This window comes from Pipistrellus kuhlii, unplaced genomic scaffold, assembly GCF_014108245.1.
Source record: "Pipistrellus kuhlii isolate mPipKuh1 unplaced genomic scaffold, mPipKuh1.p scaffold_m20_p_2, whole genome shotgun sequence".
Lineage (NCBI taxonomy): Eukaryota > Metazoa > Chordata > Mammalia > Chiroptera > Vespertilionidae > Pipistrellus > Pipistrellus kuhlii.
The window spans coordinates 83,994,702-84,021,766 of NW_023425515.1; the positions used below are offsets into that span (position 1 = coordinate 83,994,702).

A 27,065-nucleotide genomic window follows, 5' to 3' on the forward strand; every position below is an offset into this window, starting at 1 on the left:
GCCTTTCATTATTATGGTAATTCTTCTGATAGAGATTTATAATTTTAATTAACACTCTTAGCAAACAATGTATAACAATTAAGGAAAATGCTATATACCACTGTGGTTAAATATATATTTCTCTAATATTTTAGCTGGGAAGTTTTAAGATTCCTTCTATCAAATATAAGATGGTGGTTGGAAGAATATGGCTTTGATGGGTTTCGTTTTGATGGTATTACGTCCATGCTCTATCATCACCATGGAATGGGTATGTAATCTGATCTATTACAGACATAACCAAAGATTTGATGTTGTTGTTTTATTGGCACATTACAATCAAGTTTGGGGTTTAGTTATAGAAACTGCTATGACGGTTATTGTTGGCTTGATTTTCATTTTCTCTAGTAATTTCTGACCCCTTTTTGATAAGAGATTGTGTATAAACATTTTATAAGTAAGAGATAATTATTTTCTTTTTTTAATGTATTTTTTTTATTGTTTTAGATGTCTTCCATTTTCTTCTTTAATCCCCCTTTCCTCAATCCACTGCCCTCCCCCAAGGTCTTTGCCACACTATTGCCTATATCCATCATCTGTATATATAAGAATATAACTTATTTGTGTTATCTTAATTTATTTAATAATATGCTAATATTCATACATAATTTTTTCTCAAATTTTTTTTTTTTTTTTTTTTTTTTTCTGGATCCCAGCAGCAAAGACATGGGAGTTCAGTTTATTTTCTTTCAAACTTTTTTAAGGTAACCATTTATTTTAGCAGACTCAGGCTATGAATATGACAGCATTTACACTGAAAAATAATAAGTGAGAACATTTGTTATTTGTGAATATGGGGTTTCCTGCATATGAAACATTGAAGAAAATATGTATATTTTAAATATATCTACTCTGTTTAAACTAAATCATAGCTTAATTTGTAATAAAAATATTGATCAGAGTTCTTTGATTTAAAAGTTGTACAAAGAAGCAGAGTCACAGAATCTAATTCTTCAGTAGATAACATCTTAAACAATTATATTTTAACTAGAGGCCTGGTGCATGAAATTTGTCCACTGGGAGTGTCTCTCAGCCCAGCCTGCACCTTCTCCAATATGGGACCCCTTGGTGGATTTCTGACTGCCAGTTTAGGTCTGATCCCTGTGGTATTTGGGCCTAAACTGGTAATTGGACATTCCTCTCACAATCCAGGACTTCTGGCTTCCAACTGCTTGCCTGCCTGCCAGCCTGATCACCTCCTAATAACTCCCCTGCCAGCCTGATTGATGACTAACTGCTCCCATGTTGGCCTGTTTTCCCCCAACTGCCTTTCCCTGCAGGATTGTTCCCCTTAACTCCTCTTCCCTGCCAGCCTGGTCACACCAACTTCCCTCCCCTTCCAGTCTTGTCCCTCCCAAATGCCCTCCCCTGCTGGCCTGGTCACCCACAACTTCCTTTCCCTACAGGCCTATTTGCCTCCAACTGCCCTCCCCTGCTGGCCTGATTGCCCACAACTACCATCCCCTGTCAGCCATCTTTGTGGTGGCCATCTTTGACTAAATGGGACTGGCCATCTTGTGTGAGAGTCAATTTGCATATTACCTCTTTATTATATAGGGTGGTCAAATACTTATTAGCAATAACCAATTAAAAAAATGGCACTTCAGACTGTAGATGTTGAAAATGGGTGCCAAGGAAAGAAGCTATCTTCTAAGTGTACTAATGTCTCCAGATCATCCAGCACAGGCATGGAAATGGTCCTGTGAAAAATTCCAAGGAATTTTGGAATTGGGGAAATGAACTAAAACCTACAGATATGAGATATGCTTTTTATGGTTAGAAATCGTAAAGAAAAATGTTTTTAATTACTTACCATGTTCCTCCTCTGAATGATGAGGAGAAAAAACACGCTGAAATTGCACTGCAAAAGAATATATACCAGAAAAACAATTGAGATTAAACAACTAATATTAAGACACAAAATATTTAATCCATAAAATTCAATGCTAAGGAGAAATTCATTAGGTATCAAGTAGGAAGAAAAATCAATTTGCCTGCATCGATGAAAAGAAAAAGAAGTATGGGTTCTATTACTCTGTTGGCAATAGCAATATCTATCAAATCCTTAGGGAAACAAATTCTGACTCAAGAATTTGATAGTTAAATTGCCATCGAGGTATAAATTTGAATTATAATTGAAAAGATCCTTCAGTGATGAAGTCCTATAAAAAAGATGAACTTAGATATAGGGAAGTAGAGGGAAAAGCCAATCAAAATAAAAACTTAGATATTTGGAAACAGGTGGAAAAAGGTAGGTGTTAAGTACTAATTTGACTTTATTAAAATAAGGATAAACAATTGAAGAAATAGAAAATAAATTATATAATCTCAATAACTGAAATATACTATAAGCAACCAAAATAAGGACTTTTTGAAGAAGAGGTAGAAAGATGTTAGAGGATGTTAAAATCTGTCATCAGAAAATTCATATTGTATACATTGAAGGACATATTTAAAATGCTATAAACATTATGTCTCAATTTTATGATAGTTTTATACTGGCTTTTCTTTACTTCAGAGGGATAATAGTTAACATTAACTACCTAAACATACCTAAAAGTTGAAATTTAGAATTCCTTTAGATATCATTTTACTTTATTTGTCTGCTATAAATGTTAATTAAAATGGTAAATCAAAATGTTTAGTTTGTTTGCTTCTCTAAAACAAAAATTGAATTGTAGGATTGTTGATACGGGCTACTCTAAGTGAGATCATATATTTGCTGATAATAACGTTATGGGCTATCCAGGCTCATTACACTTTGCTATGATTACAAAACTGATATCAACAAACTAATCAGTGGGGGCATTTGTACAGGGTTAAGACTTGCATGTTAACATAATGCATTTATATTTATTTTCTATTCTCCAGGTCAAGGCTTTTCAGGTGATTATCATGAATATTTTGGACTACAAGTTGATGAAGATGCCTTGATTTATCTCATGCTGGCAAATCATTTGATTCACATGTTGTATCCAGATTCTATAACAATAGCTGAGGTAAAGTCATGGTGATCTCTAACCTTGTCCCCTTTAATATAGAGAACATTTTGTCAGCATACAGTATTTGAATAATTAATTTCATGTTGTCAGTAATTGCATAACTTAAGCTACCTTGTATGGCTGGCACATTACTTAGAATTCAGTTTTCCTTCTAGGAGAAAGGGTAACTAATTACTTGTCATCATTCCATTGTTAAAAGAGAAAATGCCAGTGGTTAGGAAGTAAACTGTCCTCAGTGGATAGGTCCTTCTCCCATGAGACATTCAGCAGAGAAAATAAGTGAATATTCATGGGCTTCTGTCTATTTATTTTTCTTTCCTGGTGTAATCATCAGAGATGGCATGGATTGCTGCCTTCCAGCTTCTCTCAAGCCTCTCTTGTTCTGATGCGATTACCTTCCTTGTTTACGTTACTGCTCTCCAATTGCTAAATGTTCACTAGTTATTCATGATTACTGAAGGTTCATGATTAACTGTCCCAAAGCTGCACTGTAATGATATAATTCGGTATATGCATAATTGACAACTCCCTCTTGGTAATAAATGTGATAAATTAAGTTTGTTAAATGCTTATGCTAATTTATATTTAGTACTAAACTCCCTCTGGTTTTCTGAGTCCTCTGATTTGGATTTATTATTAAAATTAAACTCAGTATATAAAAAATATTTTATACAAAGTACAGTGGTTGGCATATAAAAATAATAAGACTATTGTTACAAGATTCAGAATTAAGTTATCTCTTCACATTGTTAGCCTTTAGTTCATTGGAATGAAATATAGTAGTTAGTGACTATCTCCTTTCTGTAGTATTTATTGTTTGTATAGCTTTTATTCATTATTTTACTTTTGTATCATTTTATTCATTATTTCTCAAAATTCCATCTCTAATTAGGAGGTATGACTTTCTGGGTAGGAAACAGTTACTCCCCTTAGGCCTTTGCCTTCTAAATATCTTTTAGAAATAAAGCTATGGATTCTAAATGCCTGGAATAAATTCTTATATAGGATATTTAAAAACCCAAAGATTGCAATACCATTTTGGTGCACAGTATTATTTCATATTCTACCTACTTACAGTTGGTCATAGCTTATAAACCTTGCTAGTTGTGCTAATATTTAATGCTATCTTTGAACAACAGTCACACTGTGTTTTAAACTTTTATTTTGTTTTGTATATATTTTAATTTTATCTTTCAATAAAAAATTATTTTGTCAATTATATTTATGTCCATTTAAATAAAATATATGACAAATTATTATAAATAATTCATGACAGCACAAATCAAAAGTGGATACTGAAAAAAGAGAAGCAATTATTTAATACATGAAACTTAAAATTGTTACATTGATCTTTTTGTTCATTTTAAGTAAAATAGTATCCTCATTCAGGGAGCACTTGTCTGATTATCAGTGTTTCTACCAATGAAACTTTGAGACTTTAGCCTACTTTTTATTACTTGCTTTTACATTTTTTAAAACAAGATGTGTCTTCAATTCGTTCTACTTAAATTGAAAACTGCTTCAATTTCAATGCATCACTTTCTATTGGGAGACTCTTCAAAATGTGGAATTGATCTTCACGATTTTTTTTTTTAAAGAAAGGAATGTAGTAGCATGAATAAGTAATGAAGTTTATATAAAGTCCTATAGTATATATTTGAATGTTTTTATAATGACATTTATTAAAATTGTAACCTTTTTTCTGAAATATATCTACCACTCCACACAGTTATGTTTGCCATATGTTAATTTAAAATACTTTAAATTAAGGTTTCCTCCCCTCTGGAATAGTTGTTAAGTGCCCTTTAGATAGTAAAGAATGAAAACTATTTTAACTCTGTTGAAACCCATGATAACTTAAATATGCTGTGTTTTTTGGTATCAATCTTTTTTTATTTAAAAATTTTTATTTTACTGATTTTTTAATGTTTACCTGTTTTTTCTTTTAATATTTTTAAATTATAGTAATTAATTCTCCACTTTCAAAAGAGATCTACAAATATCCATATGCATTAATGGAGATACTTTCTAAGATTCAGATTTAGAAATCAAGACCAATTGGTGTCCAAATGGTTTTTTTTTAGCAGACTCTATCAGGCGTCTTCAAACTACGGCCCGCGGGCCACATGCGGCCCGCAGAGGAGTCTGATCCGGCCCGCCAGTTTTTTTGGGCAGTGAGCGCAGCCGAGGTGTTACAGTAGGAATTAGTAGTTCATATAGTCCGGCCCTCCAGCTCTCTGAGGGACCGTGATCTGGCCCCCACTTTAAAAAGTTTGAGGACCTCTGCATCAAACTATTTCCTAAAGCTACCTTTAGACCAAATATAGAATGCACTTAATGTTTTTCTGTTTTTTTCTTTTTTTTTTTTTTTAAATATTTTATTGCTTTTGTACAGAGAGGAAGGGAGAGAGATACAGAGTTAGAAACATCGATGAGAGTCATCAATCAGCTGCCTCTTGCACACCCCCTACTGGGGATATGCCCGCAACCAAGATACATGCCCTTGACCAGAATCGAACCCGGGACCCTTTAGTCCCCAAGCCGACACTCTTATCTATTGAGCCAAACTGGTCTCGGATGTTTTCCTGATAAAAATTGTCGTGATCTTTAATATCTGCCTATGATCAGTCTTCTGCAAACTCCTGGTCTCTTGGAACCTCTTCTCAGAAGGCCTTGTGTCTCTAATCCTAATGCCTGACATGGGTCCCTGATATTTAATACATTTTCAGCCAATGCTAATGAGGAATTGAACTTGATAACTATCATAGCTATGAAAATGTAGCATATTTTGATAAATATAACTTTTTAAATGTTTTTTTTTCTGTTAATCATCTTTTTACACTTATTTTTAGTCACCTTTTTTCATGTTATATGCTGTAAAGTACTGTGTAGAAATAAGATAAACTTGATTTTTAGAGGATATTTAACTATACCTGTCATCCATAAGAAAACCAATTAATAAACTATTTTGGGAATCCAAATTGGTCATATATTTATTTTTTCCAGCTTTTCTATGGGAACAATTTGGGGATGGGGTTATGCAAGAACTTAAGTCTCAGAGAGTACATAGTTCATATTCCTTTATAAGAAGAGTTTGGTCAATGACATGAGTAGAAAAGCTTGTGATATGCACAGGGAAAAGTAAATATTTCAAAGTAGATGAAGTACTTAGTACTTGAGGTAAAATAGCATAAAATAATGGTAGAAAGGTGACTCCATTGCACTTTCTGTGTACTTAAGATAACAATGAGCACAACTGCATCACATTGTTACTTCCTGATAATAAGTGTTTGTATATGTATTTAGGTTGATGTTTATGAATCACTGAAGGTCAGACAGTATGTCTTATATGTTTTTAAATCCTGACAGGACTTTCATTCATTCACTCAGAAATATTTATTGAGTACTTGCTTCATGCCAGGTACTATTCTGTTCTTCTAGATTCTTGGCATATATTAGTAAATAGTAACAACAACAACAAAAAACTTATGCCCCACTAAGTCTTACATTCTAACAGCAAGATAGGGAATAGTAAATTATGTCATCAGTGCTAATTGTACGCAAAATTTGACTTTTTGATTGTTGGCTATTAAACTATTGAGAGGCATTAATACAATCTGATTCATAAAATGTTAATTTACCAGCAGTTAGTGAGGAGAAACTGGAGACGGTGAATTCCATTTTCACACATCATGATCCAAGCAAGCAGTTATGAAGATAAGATAGTGGCTGTGCAAGTGGAGTAAAGGGAAATGATTTTTTTGAAAGATATTATGACTAGTACTTAGCTTATATTCTGCCATTGTTGTTACAATGAAATGTTTTGTTATATCTGGGTTTTTATACCTTTTTTCCGCTTATTTGTTTGTTTGATTGAATATATATTTATTTGATTTTCAGTAATCTAGGTGGCATGACAAATTAGGAAGTTAGTTTTTAAAGGCCTGACATCTGAGTCCTGACCCCACCATTGAGAAGCATATATCTTTAGAGATCTCTTTACCTCAATAAGCCTCAATTTCTATATGTTCTGAATGAAGAGGATCCACTAGATAACCTCAGAGACCCTTTCCAAGTATAACCAACTAAACTGAAAGCCATCTTATAGCTTCACTCCTAATGCACTAACTCTACTTTCCTCTTCATCAGAAATGAGCTTAGTGAGCTAAGTGCTCACAAAATACACTGCATGACAAATAGCAAGCATAAGAGATATATATATGCTACATGTATTTTTTTGTTTCATAAAAGCAGTAACTAATAAAAATGTTCACAGAGTAGCTCAAAAGTCAGCCTAAGAAAGCATGTTTTAGCAATAATAGTTGTACTGTTTTGTGTTCTCTATGTGATAACAAGAAAAAGAAAAATTTAACCTTATAAGATCAAAGTTGCCTGCAATGATCAACACACAAGTTTTTTGGATGAAATGAGATAGACTATCACAGTTTTATCTATTTTTACAATTGTGCTATCAAAACACTCCAAAAATCAATGTCTATTCCCGTTTATTGTTTTTATTTATTTGCCTTACCATTATTGTCAAAGAAATATTTAATAAAAATGTGAGCAGTATGAAGAGATAATGTTGATGTCCTTTGTTTTAGGATGTATCAGGAATGCCAGCTCTATGTAGTCCAATTTCCCAGGGAGGTTGTGGCTTTGACTATCGATTAGCCATGGCAATTCCAGATAAATGGATTAAGGTAAGATTTCCTGTAAATATTTTTTGGGTGTGGATAGCATGTACTATGTTGGTTTATTTATTATTTCTTTGCATTTATTTCTTAGTTGTAATTATTAGTTACAGATATTATATAATTTAGGTAGTAAATTCTCCCATAAATGTGTTGTCTTGTGCTTCTCAAATTTATAAAAGTTCTAGCTGAAAGTATTCAGAGTTGCACTATTCAGGTAAAGGGGAAAATATAATTAATACAATGTTAGCTGTATAAATGGAATTTTGCATTATCAATGCAATTGTACAAAACTTCAGGGCTCTATGTTTAAAACGTGTTATAGTCAGATCCCATGAGGCAAAGCAATGGAGTGGTCAAGATGTTTTCAATGTTCTTGGGAGTTTCGAATCTACTTAATTACATGCATCTGAGAACTCTATCAAGCTTTGTTTTGGCAGCACTTGCTGCAACTCCCGCAGCTTACATCACTCAGCCACTTGGGATTACAGGTTTGGACCATAAGGTCAAGCTTTCAATAATAGCCTTTAGCTATAATTGTGCTGGGAGGGCTTTGCCACGAGAGAACTGTGCCTATCATTAGTCCGAGGCTTGAACCTGTCCAAGCGCTGTAGTTGCTCTCCACACATTTCTTCTGGCAAATTATCAATTAATGTAGAAGATACTCCTTAGTTCCCAGTACTTGCTTCATAATATGGTCTTTCCTCAACATATAATTTCAACATTTAAAAGTCCTTAGCATGAGTCAGTTACTAAAAATGAATAATTGTACATCACAACTTACACATAATTTCTAATACAGTTGTATTGAAATTATGACAGTTCAATTTGTTTGTATTGTATTTTGTTTCACTTAATGTTTACTTACCGGACTAAAGTTGTTATATACACTTATATTTGATAGAATTTTTTAAAAAATATATTTTATTGAATTTTTTACAGAGAGGAAGGGAGAGAGATAGAGAGCCAGAAACGTCGATGTGAGAGAAACATTAACCAGCCGCCTCCTGCACACCCCCTACCGGGGATGTGCCAGCAACCAGTGTACATGCCCTTGACAGGAATCGAACCTGGGACCTTTCAGTCCTCAGACCAATGCTCTACCATTGAGCCAAACCGGTTTCTGCTTGATAGAATATTTTTGAGTGGCCAACTCCATTATCACAGGCTGACTATGTGTAAGGAGTCAGATATGTATTATTAATCACAGCTTTCCGATGAGCCCTTGGTGCAGCCATGAGCTGGTGCTATGAGATCACAGTGTTGGAAATACCTGACTTTCCGTAGGAAAACCTTAGAGCCTATTCTGAAGGAAGTGGTTATTGTACTCATCTCTTCACTCTTTCCTGAGCTCCAGGCAGTTTGTGCAATGCCCAGCTGTGGCATTAAAACTCCTATCAACATGACTTCTGCTTCTCCATTTATAATGGCTCTTCAAACATTGCCCACTCAAAAAACAAGTGTTTTATTGAGAGGATTGATCTTAGAAATCAAACAAACAAATGAGCATCTAGTTTTTATAAGTGGGAATGTTACTTTCTATTTGTCATTTTAAAAACTGCGTAAGTCTTCAAGTATTTTGCCTGGATTTAAGGTTCTTTATCTACTCACCATCACTTACAATTTTAATTTTTTACACATTTACCCTAGCAAATGCCAAATGTTACTTTGTAAACCTCCGATTGAGAAGTCTTCACCATTGGCCAATGTTCTTGCGGATTCAAAAATATTTCAAGGTGTACATCAGCCTAGAATTTTTTCCAAACAATAATAGCTCACAGTGTAGTTCTCTTCCTTTATTGGATGATGGCAATATTTTTTTAACTTACTAACCATGTAGTACCAAGGCACCGTAAAAGGCAGCACATCATACAGATGGAAAAATGTATTGTCCTCTGTCTACGATGTGACCATGCTGTCTGTTTAGATTGTAAATGCTCCAAGGCAGATGCCATCTTCTGTTTTATGTAGTTATTTAAAAATCTTTTTGCATCACAAAAACAGGGCTCTTGGTTTAATAAGACTAGAGAGAGTTAAAATAATATTTTTAAAATTCAGAAATTTTCCCTTACTTTTATAAGTTGTACATTTAATAAAATAATTGCATAACTGACTATCTTTCCCTCAACTGTCGATGAAACATGCAAGAGCATTAATCCGAATAACTGTACCTATAATGTCTATAACATTCATTGTTTCGTTGTCATTTACCTTTAGGGTATGAGTTAGATTAGAATGTTATATTCCATTTATGTTTTTGTTGTTCAGAAGCAAATTATTTACTAGTATGATTTCAAAATCAGTAATTTGTAATATGAAATTAGTGTAATCATTTACTGAACAAATATTTGTGTATCCAAAATATGCCAAATTTGCTCTCTCTCACTTAATATTATTTGATCATTTTTATTATCTAACTAGAGGCCCAATGTATGAATTTGTGCATGAGTGGAGTCCAGCTGGCCCATCCCAATTGGGGCTGATGGGCCAGGCAGGGTGGAGGGGCTGTGGGTGTTTGTCCAGCACCGCCCCACCCACTGGTCAAACTCCCAGTTGAACTCCTGGCCGAGGGGACAATTTGCATATTAGCCTTTTATTATATAGGATAATTGCTTAAGTCACATGTGTCAAACACAAGGCCCGAGGGCCAAATCCGTCCCGCCAGGCCTTGCAATGTGGCCCGCACCGCGATGTCATCACTGCACTCCGCTGCGTTTCCATCACAATGACAGTTTATGACTGTTCAGTAAACCATTTGGCTCGCGATTTAGGCTGGATTTTAGATTTTGGCCCCTTCTCTGATTGAGTTCGACACCCCTAGCTTAAGTAATGGTGATATAAGTAATTAATGTATTCATTTATTTATTAATTCCACTAAATATTTAATGTGCACCTAGTATTTTTTAGCATATATAGTTTTCTAATTATTCTTTTTGTATTGAGAAAATTATAAATTTACATGCAGCTGTAAGATATAATATCATGGGATCTTATATTCTCTTAGCAAGTATCTCTCCCAAAGATAACGTCTTACAAAGCTACAGGACATAATCACAACCAGAATGCTGACCTTGATATGATACAGTCACAATTCAGAATCCTTCCATCACTGCAGGTTTTCTAAGGTTGTCTTTATAGCCACACCTACATCTCTCTTGCCCCCAATCACTTCCAAAGCTTTTAAAACCACTAATCTAATCTTCATTTCTATAATTTTGTCATTTCAAAAATGTTATATACATAGAATTTGTGCACTGGGCCTAAGTAGGCTAATAATTGCATTGTTACATTCCTTTGAGTTAATATAAGTTATTTAATAACCGTAACCTCCATTTTTTCCCATACACACAACTGTAAACTTCTTTTGCCCACCCCTATTTGTTTTTAATAAATCAGGCTGAAGAGTTGGATACCCACAGGAAAAAAGAAAACATTGATTAAGTCTTATATATTGTGTAAAAAATTAACTCAAAAAAGATCACAAACTTAAATGTAAAAGTACCTTCTATTTAATTATTTTAATACATTTGTCAAAAATTATGCATATTTATGTAGGTCTGTAACAGTTTGAAATTGTTGCTTTATCTAATTACCATAACCATCTTGATTTAAACCAACACAAATTTACAATCATGTAGTTTTTACATCACAAATCTCTGAAATGGGTCTTCATAGTCTAAAATACATCCCAGCGCTGGTTGCCTTGCTTCTAAAAGCCACCTGTATTCCTTGGCTCATGGCCCCTTCTTTCATCTTCAAATCCAGCAGAGTAGCATCTTTAAGTCATCCCATACCCTCAGAAGCCGTGCTTCCTTTTTAGGAAGATCCCTGTAATTCATGGTATTCAGATTCTGGACATTAGAATATGAACAATTATGGGTGACCATTATTCTGCCTAAGGCAGCCTGCCCTCTGTGCCCAGTAATTCACAGAGCAGTTATGAGGAATGGCTAGCACATCTAAATTCCATAGGGAAAAAATAGTCAGCAAAGGAAGATATAAGCAGGCCGGAACCCAATTTCTGCTCCCAAAATCTGCATTAGTTTTCTCTTGTTGCATAACAAATTACTACACACTTAACAACTTAAAACATTACTCAGTTATATCATGTATCATGGTTTCTTCAGAGGACATTCATCATATTGAAGGTTTTACCTATGTAAAGGGTTGCACAAAATATGAGGGAGCAGGAATCATGGGGCCACTCTAGAATTCTGCCTGTCACACAGTGCGATTGACACTTTGAACAGAGAAATGAGCCCATGCAGAAAGATAGTAAAGGAAAAGAGGCTATTTTAAGGATGTGACTTTGAGGAGCACCAGCTTTTCTAGGGCAGACAGAGAAAGAAACTTTGCAGAATGCCCAGAGTGGTAGGAAAACCAAGCAATCAGAAGTTTTCACAGTATAGATTAAGAAGGAAAGCATTTTGTGGTGAAGGAAGGAGTTAGCCTTGTCAACATGTATAGCAAGTATTTGCCTAAGAAAGAGCATCTACTGACCTGAGAAGGCAATCATCTGAGATCTTGGCAAGGACATTTGCATTGAAGTGGTGTTAGAAAGGCAGAGGCAGATTGAAGACCAAGCAGCAAATGAGTGGAGACAAAAATATGTGGTCTGTAGAGATGATATTTATTTTAAAACTAGTGGCCCGGTGCATGAAATTCGTACACATTAAAAGGGAATTAATTAGAGGAAATATTTTAATATTGCTATTTGCCCTTTCTCTATAATAGAAGTGTCAGAGATAAAAGAAATTAGTAAAATGTATATGAAAATCTTCCTCCTGTTAATAGTCTGGGGTGCACCGAGGGACCCAGAGTCAAGTCCCTGCCCACCTGTGCATACCTCGAAATCATGCAAAACCCAGACATCACAGGCCCCACCCCCATTGAGTGAGATCCAGACCTGGCTGGCCTCACCCCCTCCAAGCCCTGCTGAGCAAAGGGTGTAACCTCAAGTCCCTTGTCAAGCCATTACAGGTGATGGGGGCAGCCTCAGGTCCCCTGGCCCAGCACCAGAGCGGGGTCATGGCCTGAAGTCCCCAAGCCTGGCACTGGGGCAGGAGGTGCAGCCTGAAGTCCCCCATCAAGCCCCATCAGGCAGTAGTAGTGGCCTGAGGCTCTCCATCAAGCCTCCCTGGATGAGGGGTGGGGGAGGGGACCCACACAGCCTGAGGTCCCCCAGCCTGGCACCAGGGCTGAGAGCGTGGCCTGAGGTCCCCTGGCCTGGGCTGGGGAGGGGGTGTGCCTCGAGGTCCAGCATCCCAAGGTGAAAGGCACGGCCTAAGGTCTCCCTTCAAGCCCCACCAGGCGGGAAGCAAAGCCTGAGGTCTCTCATCAAGCTCTGCTGGAAGTGGGGCACAGCCTGTGATCCCCTGTTAAGCCCCTCCAGGCTGGGGGCTCAGCCTCAGGTCTCCTGGCTTGGGGCCAAGGCCTGGGGCATAGCCCTAGGTCCCCCAGCCCAGTGCTGGGATGGGAGGTGTGGCCTGAGGTTCAGATCCCCTGCTCCTGCCCAGTGCCACACAGCTTCAGGTCCTTGCTGATTGCTCCTTAAGGCTTATAATGGGAACTTGGCCTCCGCTGTGGGTGCAGCCATCTTGTTATGGCCTGATGGTCAATTTTCATATTTCCTCTTTATTAGATAGGATAATTAGCCTTTAAACTTTTAATTATTATTTTCAGAGTCGAACAAAATACTGCTCCTGGTATTTTTTTTTTTTTAATGTAACCTAAAAATGTTTCAAGTATACCTGCTTTGTGGAAGTTATAGAAAGATATATTGCACAATAACACTTTGTGGAAGTTATAGAAAGATATATTGCACAATAACACTTTTCTTTAGTTATTAATTAAGAGGTAGCAATTGTTACAGTGGCAAAATGTTTGCTAAATCCTAAAGTGCAATGATCAAACCATCTGCACAAAAGTAAAAACACACCATTACACCAGTCTCATTTTGGACAGTCTGCTTAAGAGCTGTGATTTCAGAAAAAGTTTAAACAAAGGTATCATTGCTATATGGGTGGGCTTGTATCTCTGTCAAATACATAATATGGGCTGTTATGATGCATACCCTAAGTTTGGGATTTAATGTAGGAACTATAATGGTTTATGCTAACTATATTCTCTCTTACATCTAGCTACTTAAAGAGTTTAAAGATGAAGATTGGAATATGGGCGACATAGTGCACACACTCACAAATAGACGCTACCTTGAAAAGTGCATTGCTTATGCAGAGAGCCATGATCAGGTAAAATGAGTATTTGTGTGAATTTCTCTCTGTATATGAAAATTATTTATACTTGAAAAACATTTTAAAATTATTTTCTAAATCTGTAATTTCCAGCTTCAAAATGCAGAGCAATTTTTATACTGCCAAACTCTAATTTAAAAATTGTAAATGACAATTGCAAGTGTTATCTTGCATGTTTTTCTTTGTTATAATGAGAGGAATATTGGTACTGATCCAGGTTAATTTTAATTTCCATTTTAGCTTTCCTTCTAGAAGTTTTCTTTTATGCTTTTTGACAGGCTTTCCTCATTTTCTTCTCAGTCACTAAAATCTCCTGCTAACTGATCACTGTCCCCTCAGCTTCAGTCCATCTTCTCTGACAAAGCCTGAGGTGTTTTCCAAAGAGCAAGCTTATTTTGTCAATCTAGACTAGGGATGACGAACTCAATCAGAGAAGGGGCCAAAATCTAAAATCCAGCCTAAATCGCGGGCCGAATGGTTTACTGAACAGTCATAAACTGTCATTGTGATGGAAACGCAGCGGAGTGCAGTGATGACAGCGCGGTGCGGGCCTCATTGCAAGGCCTGGCGGGACGGATTTGTCCCGCGGGCCTTGTGTTTGACACATGTGACCTAGACCTTCCGAGTAAAGCTTGTCCTTCAAGGTTATGCACAATCTGGTGTGAGCCAGAGTTTCTACCTCCATTCTCTGCTCAACTCGCTATCATCCTGTTCATCACTGCTGCACAATTCCTCCCCACCCCCCATTCCTGAGTAGACTACCCTGATTCCAGTCCTGTGCTTTTGCCCACGTAGCTCCAAGTGCCTGCTTCCCCTGGAAGCGCCTATAAAATACCCAACAGCCCGGCTCAGATACCACATTCTCTCTGAAGCCTTCCTCTAGTCATCTAGGGCAAGAATAGTTGCTCCATCATTTATGTTCTCATCATGTTTTAGGCAGAAAATGTGTTTTTATATCTTTGTAATTTCAGCCTTAGTACTATGACTGTGCCTAGTTACTCAATAAACATAAATACATAGGGGAAAATGGCCAATTAGTTACCTAAAACTATGTTAATCCTCACATAAACAACATAAAATGTATTCTTTCAACATTATAAAAATGAGAAAGTAACATTTTAAAAATCATTTCTCATATACATAATGAGAAAATTAAAGTTTGAGCAATAAGCTTCTTTTTTATTTTAGCAGAAATTTGCAGATGGTTTTTCAGGTGTCTTCTCTAATTATTAAGCAAGTGTAAGTAGATCAGAGAGGTCAGTTCCTAAGACCCATGGGCCATTTCTGTGTGCTTCCTATTTTGGTAAAGCTAATTGGAACACAGCCATTCTCATTCATTCTCATTATGTGTATAGCTGCTTTTAAGTAGCTGAGACAGAGAAAGTGGCCCATAATGCCTAAAATATGTACTATTTCGCCTTTATAGAAAGTGTGCTGACTCATGAACTAGGCATATGTTAAATTTTGCATCTTTCAAATTGGAGCACTGCTATCTTTTCAACTAAAATTGGCTGTAAAGCAGATAAAATAAACGTGAAAAAGACACAACAGAACCAAAATAGTGCAGAATAATAAATGAATAATAGTAATTTAAGGATGTTGAAAACCTGTCACCAGAAATATAACAATATGAAAATTAGAATACATACATAAATCATATCTTTCTGTTACATACTCCTAGCAGTTATAGCACATTTTGAATTTCCATATGTATTTATTATATAGGAATGAATGAAATAATAAATAAATGAATGGGATAAACAAACTGAAGATGAAACTGGTAGATTACTTTCATATTATTCTCTAAAATGTATAGAAACATTATAAATTTATCTAGAATTATTTCATACTTTAAAGATTCAGGAAATTCTGCCTTGTGTTACAGATTGTCAGGAATATATAAAAAGATGCAAGTTCCCTAGTTTTTTCTAAAAGCAAATTTCTAATACATCTAATAAAATTTATAAATATACAAGGTAGGTCAAAAGTAGATTTACAGTTGTGAGTAGGGGTAAAACAGTTTATTCCTATATTATTATCTATTAATTACTATATTACTAGTATTTTCCATAAGAACAATTACAAACCTACTTTTGTGCCATCCTGTATATTTATAAAATGAATAATATAGAAATATATACATCATAGTAAAAATGTAACAGAATTGATCAAAATGATTTCATAACAGAATCAGAGCTTACAGAAATAAGCAGTTATCGATAAAAATATAGACAATTCAAAACAAGTGGAAAGGAGAACTTGTTTAAGAAATAATGATGTCAATTTTAACAAATATATTTATATCTTATATACATTGTTTTCAGATTCTTTTTAACATTAGAGCCTATTTTCAAACTACATTCATATGGAACTCTGTTATATGTCATATTAAAGCTATATTTTATTAGTATGTGTATTAGTTTGCTAGGGCTGCCACAACAAAACACCATAGACAGGGTGCTTAAACAAATGTATTTCTCATAGTGCTAGAAGTACAAGATTAAGGTGTCAGCAGGTTTAGTTTCTCCTGAGGCCTCTCTCCTAGGTTTGCAGGTGACATTTTCTCTGTGTCCTCTAGTGGTCTTTGTGCACATTTATCCCTGGCATGTTTTTTCCCCTATTCAAATAAGGGCACAATTTACTGGATTAGGACCTCACCCTTATGACTCATTTAATCCTGATTACCACTTTACCCTGTCTCCAAATATAATCACATTGGTGATTGAGACTTCACTATGAATTTTTTGGGAAGCAGGAGGTATAGGGCTCAATTAAATTCAAGACAGTTCACATTATTTGTATTTTTAGATTTAAAATATTTACCTAGAAGTCAGAGAACAAAGAGGTTGCAAAATAATTTAAACTCACATAACACAAATGACAATTACCATCTAATCAAACTTTGAAAATACTTGTGGCAAGAACCATATTCTGAGCCAATTCATTCGTGGCCCACAGCATAAAGACAAGATTTACGGAATGAGGAGGTAACCTTGGAACAGTATATTTTAAAGACAAGTCATTTTAATTCAAAATAGATTACAGAGTATAACAGGTTTGTAAGTAAAAATATTTTTTTAAAACTCAAAATAATTGTAATAAGGTAATAGTTTAATCTCTATTATGTTTTACATACACATATTATTTTTTTGTTAATAAAAATTTTTGTGTTAGTTAGCTGTTTTTAACCATGAATAATTCATGTTGTTATGAGGCCTCTCTTCTACTCAGGGTGTTTCTCTGAGTAACCTGCCCTATTTATTGATTACTAGAGGCCTGGTGCATGAAAATTTATGCACTGGAGGAGGGTTCCGTAGGCCGGCCTGCCCCCTCACAGTCCGGAAGCCCTCAGGGGTGGAAGGCAACCGGGCGGTCAGGGGAAGGTAATGCCTCCATCACACCTCTGCTGCTGCCACTGCTACCAGTGCAAGCCTCAGCCGAACCTGGTTACCTGAGCTTCGGGCAGCCCTGGGCGGCTGGACAGCTGCCATTGGTGGCTTGCCTACACCTCAGGCGTGGGCTGGGCAGCTGCCATCGGAAACTTGCCTGTGCCTCAGGCCAGCCTTGGGTACCTGGGGAGGAAAAGTGGTCTGGGGGATTCTGGAGGAAAGTGCTTGCCTGGTGGGTGCCACCATCTTGTAGCTGTGGGTGCCACCATCTTTGAGGACATGGCATTAATTAGCATATTCCTTCCTTATTGGCTGTGGGCACCACCATCTTTGTGAGAGTGTGATAGTCAATTAGCATATTCCCCCTCTTTATTAGAGAGGATTGTATTTACATATAAAACAAAACATTTTAGATTAAACGACAAATACAATGTGGAAGCAAATTTTACATTTTAAGAAAAAGTTGTCAACCCTCTGCTGAAGGGGAGTAGAGTCCATTGTGCTATGTTTATATATATTTTATATATAAGTATATATAGACATATAAATACATGTACCTGCATATATATATACTAGGCACCTGTTGCAGGAATAGTCCTGCAAGACTTTTGGCAGGCTTCCCTCCCACCACCGCAACCTCTCCCTCTGCAGCGGGAGGGGTGGGACACCTCCTCTGGGACTGCATGGGCCACTGCTGAGCGCCTCGCCCAGCCCTGCAGGCACTGCTAGTGCTTTCCCTCCAGCAGATGCAGCCACCTTGCTTTCCACTTTCCCTCTCTCTTCCTTCTATGCTATCTTCAGTCTTCACTCCTTCCTCCCTCCATGTATGCAAATTAACCACCATCTTTGTTGGGTTAATTTTTATACTCACTCTGATTGGTTGGTGGACGTGGCTTGTGTAGCAGAGTGATGATTAATTTGCATATTACTATAAGGATATATATATATCTATATATATATATATAGATATATATAGATATATATCAATATTTTTAAAAATTTAAATTGTTTCAAAATAAATCTATGATATGCAAGCTATTGTAAATTCTCAACATTATAATAAATTAGGCCCAGTGCACAAATTCGTGCCCGAGTTTGGACAGATTAGGCCATCTGGCTGGGGCTAGGGGCCACAGGCAATTGGCTGGCCAGCCCCATTCCCTGGTTGAACTCCTGGTCGAAGGGACAATTTGCATATTAGCCTTTTATAATATAGGATATTTATTCCAACTTTAGAAAATTTGAAGTATCTGCTCATTTATAATAGGCAGCTGATAATGAATTTTTTTACCAAACTCTTTAATAAAATCAAATCAATCCTGAAAACATGTGTTGATCTCTAACACATTTTACCAGCTCTTCTTTAGAATTGAAAGTAATCATTGGCATATGAGTTACATTAATACTAATTCACACATCTCCCCTTCATTGTTTCTCATCCTGTGCTATTCTGGTGTAAATTATAGCTGTTTCCTTCCTATTCCTCGTATTCACCTCAGTGACTTTTACTTCTGCAGGCACTCGTTGGGGATAAGACACTGGCATTTTGGTTGATGGATGCTGAAATGTATACCAACATGAGTGTTCTGACCCCTTTTACTCCAGTTATTGATCGTGGAATTCAGCTTCATAAAATGATTCGACTCATTACTCATGCCCTTGGTGGAGAAGGCTATCTCAACTTCATGGGTAAGTACGAATGGAGCACATAATCCAACCTGTAGTTTAAAATGATAACTGATACTACATGTGCATAAGTCATCCGGAATATTTTGCTCTGGCTATTTAGGTTTAAAGTAGAAAATTATAACTTTATATCTGTAATATTCTGTCATGTGTAAAGTGCAAACATTAAATTGCTGTAAGACTGTTAAAATAGTACATGATGTAAAAGCAGTGTAATAATTGGTATTTTATTTAATACTAGAGGCCCAGTGCATGAAATTCATGCACAGGTAGGGTCCCTAGCAGCTGCCAGCTGCTAGCTGGGGCCTTCCTTCTCCCGACAACCTGCCACCACTGCCGGCCAGGGCCTCCCTTTGAACCCACTGCCCTCTCACCTGCTCCAACATCCCACCACAGTCCTGCTCTCCTCGGGGCACATTGAGGCTGGCAGCACCTCCATGTCACCTGCTGCCAGTGCCATGTCATTGACGCCCACTATGCTCTGCGCCATCCTCTAGTGGTCAGTGCAGATCTAACTCCTGGTCTGTCGAATTCCTACCTGGGGGGACAATTTGCGTATTAGCCTTTTATCATATAGGATTTTTGACAAGTGGAGTGAACTATTTTCAGAGCCTTTATATTTGTTATGTCATAACATATTATAGATTTATGCATTGTTGGGATAGCTTGGCCTGACCTATGGGGATCGGGCCAAACTGGCTCTCCAACATACCCTGATGGGTCCCAGATTGTGAGAGGTCACCGGCCAGGGTGAGGGACCCCACCAGTGCACAATTGGAGCAGAGGAGGGACTACAGGAGGGGTCCAGGGCGTGTCTGGCCCATCTCGCCCAGCTCAGATCATCCGGTCGCCAGCTGCAAACTAACCTACCACTCAGGGCATCTAGCAACTGGTCAAACAATTGAAAGAATTGTTGAACACTTAGCATATTAGGATATTATTATATAGGATTACAGGCCTGATGCACAAAATTCATGTATGGGGGCGGGCGGGGAGTCCCTCACCCCCACCTGTGCCCTCTCACAAGCCGGGACACCTCAGGGGATGTCCGCCTGCTGGCGTAGGTCCAATCCCCGTGGTCATCAGGCCTAAACTGGCAGTCAGACATTCGTTTTACAGTCTGGGATTCTCATAGTTCAGGATCCTTTATTCCTTACCACCCATCCTCAGCGGAGGTGGAAGAGTCTCCTGCCATCACTGCTGCACTTGCCAGCCATAAACTCGGCTTCTGGCTAAGTGGAGCCCCCCTGTGGGAGCATACTGAACACCAGGGGGCAGCTCATGCAGTGAGTGTGCCCACTGGTGATCAGTATCAGTATTCATAATATCGACCAGTTGTTCCTCTGGTCAATTTGCATATTAGGGTTTTATTATATAGGATATTGGATTATTGGGTTTCTTTGAAGTAATTGTATACCAGTGCATTTTATTAAAAATGTGAAAGCCATGGCCCAGGACATTATGATGAGCAAAGAAATGTTTTTTTAAAAATATGAGTGTTCAGAGTACATTATTATCTGAAGGTTCTTAATTGATAAAATATGTAAACCAATTAATACAGTTTTCTTTTCTATTTGGTTAACAAAGTCAATTTGAACATTTGAATTTTAGTATATTTGCCAGCTTTTCAGCTAGAGAGAGACAGCATGGTAATGCATATTGAAGGCTAGCTTAATTTTTTTTTATTGATTAAGGTATTATATATGTGTCCTTATCCCCACATTCCCCCTCCCCCACTCATGCCCTCATCCCTCTGTAGTCTGTGTCCATTTGTTAGGCTTATATACATGTATACAAGTCCTTTGGTTGATCTCTTCCTCTTACCCTCACCCTCCCCTATCTTCCTTCTGAGGTTTGATGGTCTGATCAATGTTTCTCCATCTCTGGTTTTGTTTCTGTCTATCAGTTTATGCTGTTCATTATATTCTACAAATGAATCATGTGATATTTATCTTTCTCTGATTGGCTTATTTCACTTAGCATAATGTTCTCCAGCTCCATCCATGCTGTTGCAAATGGTAAGAACTTCTTCTATTTTACCACCGCATAGTATTCTGTTTTGTAAATGTACCAGTTTTTCAATCCACTCATCACTTAGGCTGTTTCCAAACCTTAACAATGGTGAATTATGCTATTATGAACATAAAGGTGCATATATCCTTTCTGATTGGTGTTTCTAGTTTCTTTGGATATATTCCTAGAAGTGGGATCACTGGGTCGAATGGGAATTCCATTTTTAGTTTGCTTAGGAAACTCCATACTGTTCTCTACAGTGGTTGCACCAGTCTGAATTCCCACCAGCAGTGCATGAGGGTCCCTTCTTCTCTGCATCCTCACCAGCACTTGTCACTTGTTGATTTGTTGATGATAGCCATTCTGACAAGTGTGAGATGGTACTGTATTATTGTTTTGATTTGCATCTCTCAGATAATTAGTGACTTTGAGCATGTTTTCAAATGTTTCTTGGCCTTCCTTCTATCTTCTTTCAAAAAGTACCTATTTTGGTTCGTTGCCATTTTTTTTAATTGGGTTGTTTATCTTCCCTTTGTTAAGTTGTTTGAGTTCCCTATCAATCTTGGAGATTAAATGGTTATTGGGATAACATTGGCAAATATTATATGTAGTCTCATGCAGTGGCTTTGTTATATTTTTATTAATTGTTTCTGTTGCTGTGCAAAAGCTTTTTATTTTGATGTAGTCCCACTTGTTTATTGTCTCTCTAGTTGCCATTGCTCTAGAACAGAGGTTGGCAAACCGTGGCTCATGAGCCATATGCGGCTCTTTGGCTCAGCATTAGAACCACTTCTTCAAAATAGGCTCACCCAGGCCAAAGACTGACTTCTGCACATGGGCCACAAAGTTTCAATCTCATTGTACATGTGTGCCTGCACGTGGTATTTTGTGGAAGAGCCACACTCAAGGGGCCAAAGATCCGCGTGTGGCTTGTGAGCCGAGGTTTGCCGACCACAGCCCTAGGATTAGGCAGTATAGGTGAAGAAATTACTTTGGCATATGTCTGAGATTTTGCTGCCTGTGGATTCCTCTAGTATTTTTATGATTTCCTTTCTTATGTTTAGTCCCTTATTCATTTTGAGTTTATAATGTATGTTGATAGTCTACTTTCATTTTTCTTGCATGTATCTGTCCAATTTTCCCAACACTATTTATGAAGAGACTGTATATTCGTGCCTCCTTTGTCAAATATTAATTGAGCATAATGGTTTGGGTTGATATCTGGGTTCTCTATTCTGTTTCATTGGTCTATATGTCTGATCTTGTTCCAATATCAGGCTGTTTTGAGAATAGTGGCTTTGTAATACAGCTTGATATTTAGTATTGAAATACCACCTACTATGTTCTTCTTTATCAGAATTGCTGCAGTTATCTGGGGTCTTTTTTAAAAATTTTTATTTCAGATGAATTTTTGGAGAGTTTATTCTAGCTCTGTGAAATATGTAGTTGATATTTTAATGGGGAGTGCATCGAAGTTATAGATTGCTTTGCATAGTATGGACATTTTAAACATCTTGATTCTGCCAATCTATGAAAACAGTATGTTCTTCCATCTGTTTATATTCTCCCTCTATCTCTTCTTTCAGTGTCCTGTGGTTTTCGCTGTATAGGTCTTTTGCCTCCTAAATTAAGTTTATTCCTAGGCATCTCTTTTTTTTTTGGTGTGATGGTAAATGGGATTGCTTTTGTAGTCTCTCTTTCTGTAAATTCACTAGTGGTGTATAGAAATGCCATAGATTTCTTGGCCTTAATTTTGTATCCTGTTACAATATCAAATTCTTTTTTTAAGTCTAATAATTTTTTGATGGAGTCTTTAGGGTTTTCTATGTACAGAATCATCTCATCTGCAAATAAGGACAGTTTTACTTCTTTTCCAATTTGAATGTCTTTTATTTCTTCTTTTTGTCTAATTGCAATGTTTAGTACCTCCAGTTCTATGTTGAACAGTAGTGGTGAGAGTGGACTTCCCTGTTTTTTTCTTGTTATTGTTCTTAGGGGTAATAGTTTTGGTTTTTGCCCATTTAGTATAATGTTTGCTGTGGGTTTGTCATATATAGCTTTTATTGTGTTGAGGTATGATCCTTCTATTCCCACCTTGCTGAGAGTTTTTATCAAGAAAGGGTGTTGGATTTTTGTCAAATGTTTTTTTTCTGTGACAATTGATATAACTATGTGATTTTTATCTCTCAGTTTGTTTCTGTGATATATCATGTTTATTGATTTGTGGATATTGTACCATCCTTGCATTCCTGGGATAAATCCTTGTTGGTGTATGTATGACCTTTCTAATGTACTGCTGGATCAGATATGCTAGGATTTTGTTGAGGATTTTGGCATTATGTTCATGAGGGATATTGGCCTCTAATTCTCTTTCATTGTGTTGTCTTTATCTGGTTTTGGTATTAGTGTGATGCTGACTTCATGAAAGGAGCTTAGAAGTGTTCCTTCCTCTTGAATATTTTGGAATAGTCTGTGGAGGATAGGTTTTGGTTCTTCCTTGAATGTTCGGTAAAACTCTCCTATGAAGCTTTTGTTTGCTGAAAGCTTTTTAATGACTGCTTCAATATCTTCCATAGTTATTGATCTATTGAGATTTTTAGATTCTTCGTGGTAGAGTTTTGGAAGGTTGTATTTTTCTAGGAATATGTTTATTTCCTCCAGCCTGTCTAGTTTGTTGGAATAGAGTTGTTCATAGTATTTTTTAACAATCCTTTGTATTTTTCTGGGTTCTGTTGTTATTTCATCTCTTTTATTTCTGATTTTGTTTATTTGGGTCCTCAGTCTGCCTCTTGGTGAGTCTGGCCAGAGGTTTATCAATCTTGTTTATCCTTTCAAAGAATCAACTCTTGGTTTCATTTATCTTTTATTTATTTTTTTTGTTTGTTTTTGTTTATTAATTTGTTCAATTTTTTCTCTCTATGTCATTTATTTCTGCTCTAATCTTTATTATCTCCTTCCTCCTGCCCACTTGTGGCTTTTCTTGTTGTTCGCTTTCTAATTCCTTAAGATGTAGAGTTATATAATTTACTACAATTTTTTTTCTTGTTTTTTGAGGTAGGCCTGTAGAGCTATAAACTTCCCTCTCAGGACTGCTTTCATTCTGTCCCATAGATTTTGGGTTATTGTGCTTTTATTGTCATTAGTTTACAGAATGTTTTAAATTTCTTCTTTGATCTCTTTAGTAACTCAATCATTGTTTAATAGCATGCTATTCAGCTTCTAAGTGTTTGAATTTTTTTGACTGTCTTTATTATAGTTTATTTCTAATCTTATGCCATTGTAGTCTAAGAAGATGCTTGAATTTCAGTCTTCTTGAATTTGAAGAGACTTTGCCCATGACCCAGTATGTGGTCTATTTTTGAAAATATTCCATGTGCACTTGAGAAGAACATATATTCCATGGCTTATTTGGAATGAAGCCATGGAATATATAGGGTGAAATATTCTGAAGATGTCAATTAATATGGGGTGAAATATTCTGAATATATCAATTAAATCCATCTGATCTAGTGAGTCATTTAGGATTGATGTTTCTTTGCTGATTTTTTATTTAGAGGATTTATCCAGTTGTGTCAGTGGGTTATTAAAGTTTCCTACTATGATTGTGTTGCTATCATTCTTTCTCTTAATATCGTCTGAAAGTTGTTTTGTGTATTTGGGTGCTCCTGTATTGGTTGCCTATATGTTTACTAAAGTTATATCTTCTTGTTGAATTCTTCCCTTTAGTATTATGTAGTGGCCTTCTTTATCTCTTGTTATGGCCTTTGCTTTGGGGTCTATTTTGTCAGATATAAGTATTGCAATCCCAGCTTTTTTCTAATTTCTATTTGCCTGAAAAAAAATTTTTCCATCCCTTCACTATCAGTCTGTGTGAATCCTTTGTTTTGTGGTGGGTCTTTTGAAGATAGGAAATTTATGGTTCATGTTTTCTTATCCATTCAGCTACCCTATGTCTTTTGATTGGACATTTAATCCATTTACGTTTAATGTTATTATTGATAAGTACTTATTTATCCTCATTTTTTCTTAATGTTTTTGTTTCTTCTTGCCTTTCTGTTTTGTCTTTTTACAGCAGTACCTTTAGCATTTCTTGCATTGCTGGCTTGGTGGTAATAAACTCCCTTTTTGTCTGTGAAGCTCCTGATTCCACCTTTAATTTTGAATGATAGCATTGCTGGGTATAATATTCTTAAATTCAGTCCCTTGCTTTGCATTACCTTGTATATTTAATTCCATTCCCTTCTAGCCTGGTGTATTTCTGTTGAGAAATCAGTTGACATTCTAATTGGAGATCCCGTCAACGTAACTCTCTGTGTCTCTGGCAGCCTTTAAGATTCTTAGTTTGTCATTGGTGTTCACCAGTTTAATTATGATGTGTCTTGGTGTTGGTCTTTTGGGGTTCATCTTGATTGGGACTCTATTTGCTTGGACTTACATAGGTTTTTTCTTGCCAATATCAGGGAAGTTTTCTGTCATTATTTCTTTAAACGGGTTTTCTATTCCTTGCTTCTCTTCCTCTCCTTTTGGTACTCTAATATTTGAATGTTGTTTTGTTTTGTGTTGTCTCACAGCTCCCTTAGGCTCTCCTCTTGCTTTTTAAATTTCTTTTTAGTTGCTGCTGTGTTTGTGTGGTTTTTCATGCCTTGTCTTCTAATTCACTGATGCGATCCTCAGCCTCTTCTAGTCTACTGTTTACGCCTTCCATTGTGTTCTTTACTGCAGCTGTGTCATTCTTCATTTCCTCGTGGTTTCCTTTCATGTCTATGGGCAGGTATCCAGGATGAGGGAATTTAGAATTTCTACTGCTGGGGTAGTGTATTCTTATTTATCCAAGATCACACCTAGTGTGTGCTCACAGAGGCTCCCAAGAGTGTCCTGTTGATTGATGGGCTCCGGGGACCTGCTTGCTGGAAATGCATGACTGTGGCAGTGTCTTTGCTGGTGGTACAGAGCTCTGACGGACTCTCGGGACCTGCCACTGAAGTTACACAGCTAGGGTGTCTATGGGCAGTTATTCAGGAAGAGGGAATTCAGAATTTCTGTGGGCAGCACATCCTTCTCTGTGCAAAATCACAGTAACTCCCAAGAGGTCTGCGCACTGTGGTGTCTGGAGGTCTGTCACTGGGGAGGGGTAAGTCGCACTTACTGCTGTGGGAGTGGTGCACCTTTTTAGGTGGAGGGCCCAGGTTCCACAGGTCTGTGGGTATGGCAGCAAGATTTTGACTGGAGTGGCTGCCGGGTCATGGGCAATTTCCAAGGCCTGTCTGGGTGGTGGTGCTGATGAGTTCCTAGGAGAAGCCACTCTCCCCTTTAAGATGGGGTGGACTCCATGCCCGAGACCCAGTATAATAGTGCTACAGATTTTTATTGTTTTCTTATCAGAGAGTCTTCTTCATCCACAAAGTCTTCTTTCACCAAGTTTTTGGAAATTTTCTGTGGCACAGAATCGCTTCCCAGCTCCTACTCCCTGAATCCTCCTCCTCCCTTCCTCTTTCTCTCTCATTCCCTCAGTCTCTCCCATGCATTCGTAGAACCCCTGACTTACTTTTCTATCGAAAAGCCCAAGTACTTCAAATTAAGTAATTTCTTCCTGGAAAATTTTATAAAGAATCTCAGATTGGACTTTTAGAAGTTTCTATTTTGATGAGACTATGCTTATCAAAAATGCTGGAGAATGAATATTAGTGTGTTTTTTGTAAGACTGATTCTTAGAGGGAAACTTAAGAGAAGGGAAACTGACATTTATTAAATCTCTGTCATGAGAGATCTCTGGCTTTTTTTTTTTTTTTTTTTTTAACTAAATCCTCAGGCTTTGAACATAAATGACCATGTTTTTAAATAGTCACGTGTATAGGCAAGTTCAAAAATTCCTTCTCTTCTCCACCAGAGAGGAGTTTCAGAGTATGCTACATTTTTAATTGTACATGCAGTTATACTCAACAGTTCATGTACATTTAAGTAGCCTTCTAGCTATCCCTTATTACATTG

At 36.9% G+C, this 27,065-nt stretch overlaps 1 protein-coding gene across 2 annotated transcripts in view; it reads left to right on the plus strand.

Annotated features, from left to right (window-relative positions):
• Positions 1 to 27,065, plus strand: part of GBE1 (1,4-alpha-glucan branching enzyme 1) — a 285,247-nt gene that overhangs the window by 180,139 nt on the left and 78,043 nt on the right. For both annotated transcript variants that reach the window (XM_045584062.1, XM_036444398.2), the window contains 5 exons: positions 135 to 250; positions 2,911 to 3,038; positions 7,646 to 7,744; positions 13,876 to 13,986; positions 18,896 to 19,067. In XM_045584062.1, the coding sequence (XP_045440018.1) occupies positions 135 to 250; positions 2,911 to 3,038; positions 7,646 to 7,744; positions 13,876 to 13,986; positions 18,896 to 19,067 (626 nt within the window). The remainder of the gene's footprint in view (positions 1 to 134; positions 251 to 2,910; positions 3,039 to 7,645; positions 7,745 to 13,875; positions 13,987 to 18,895; positions 19,068 to 27,065) is intronic.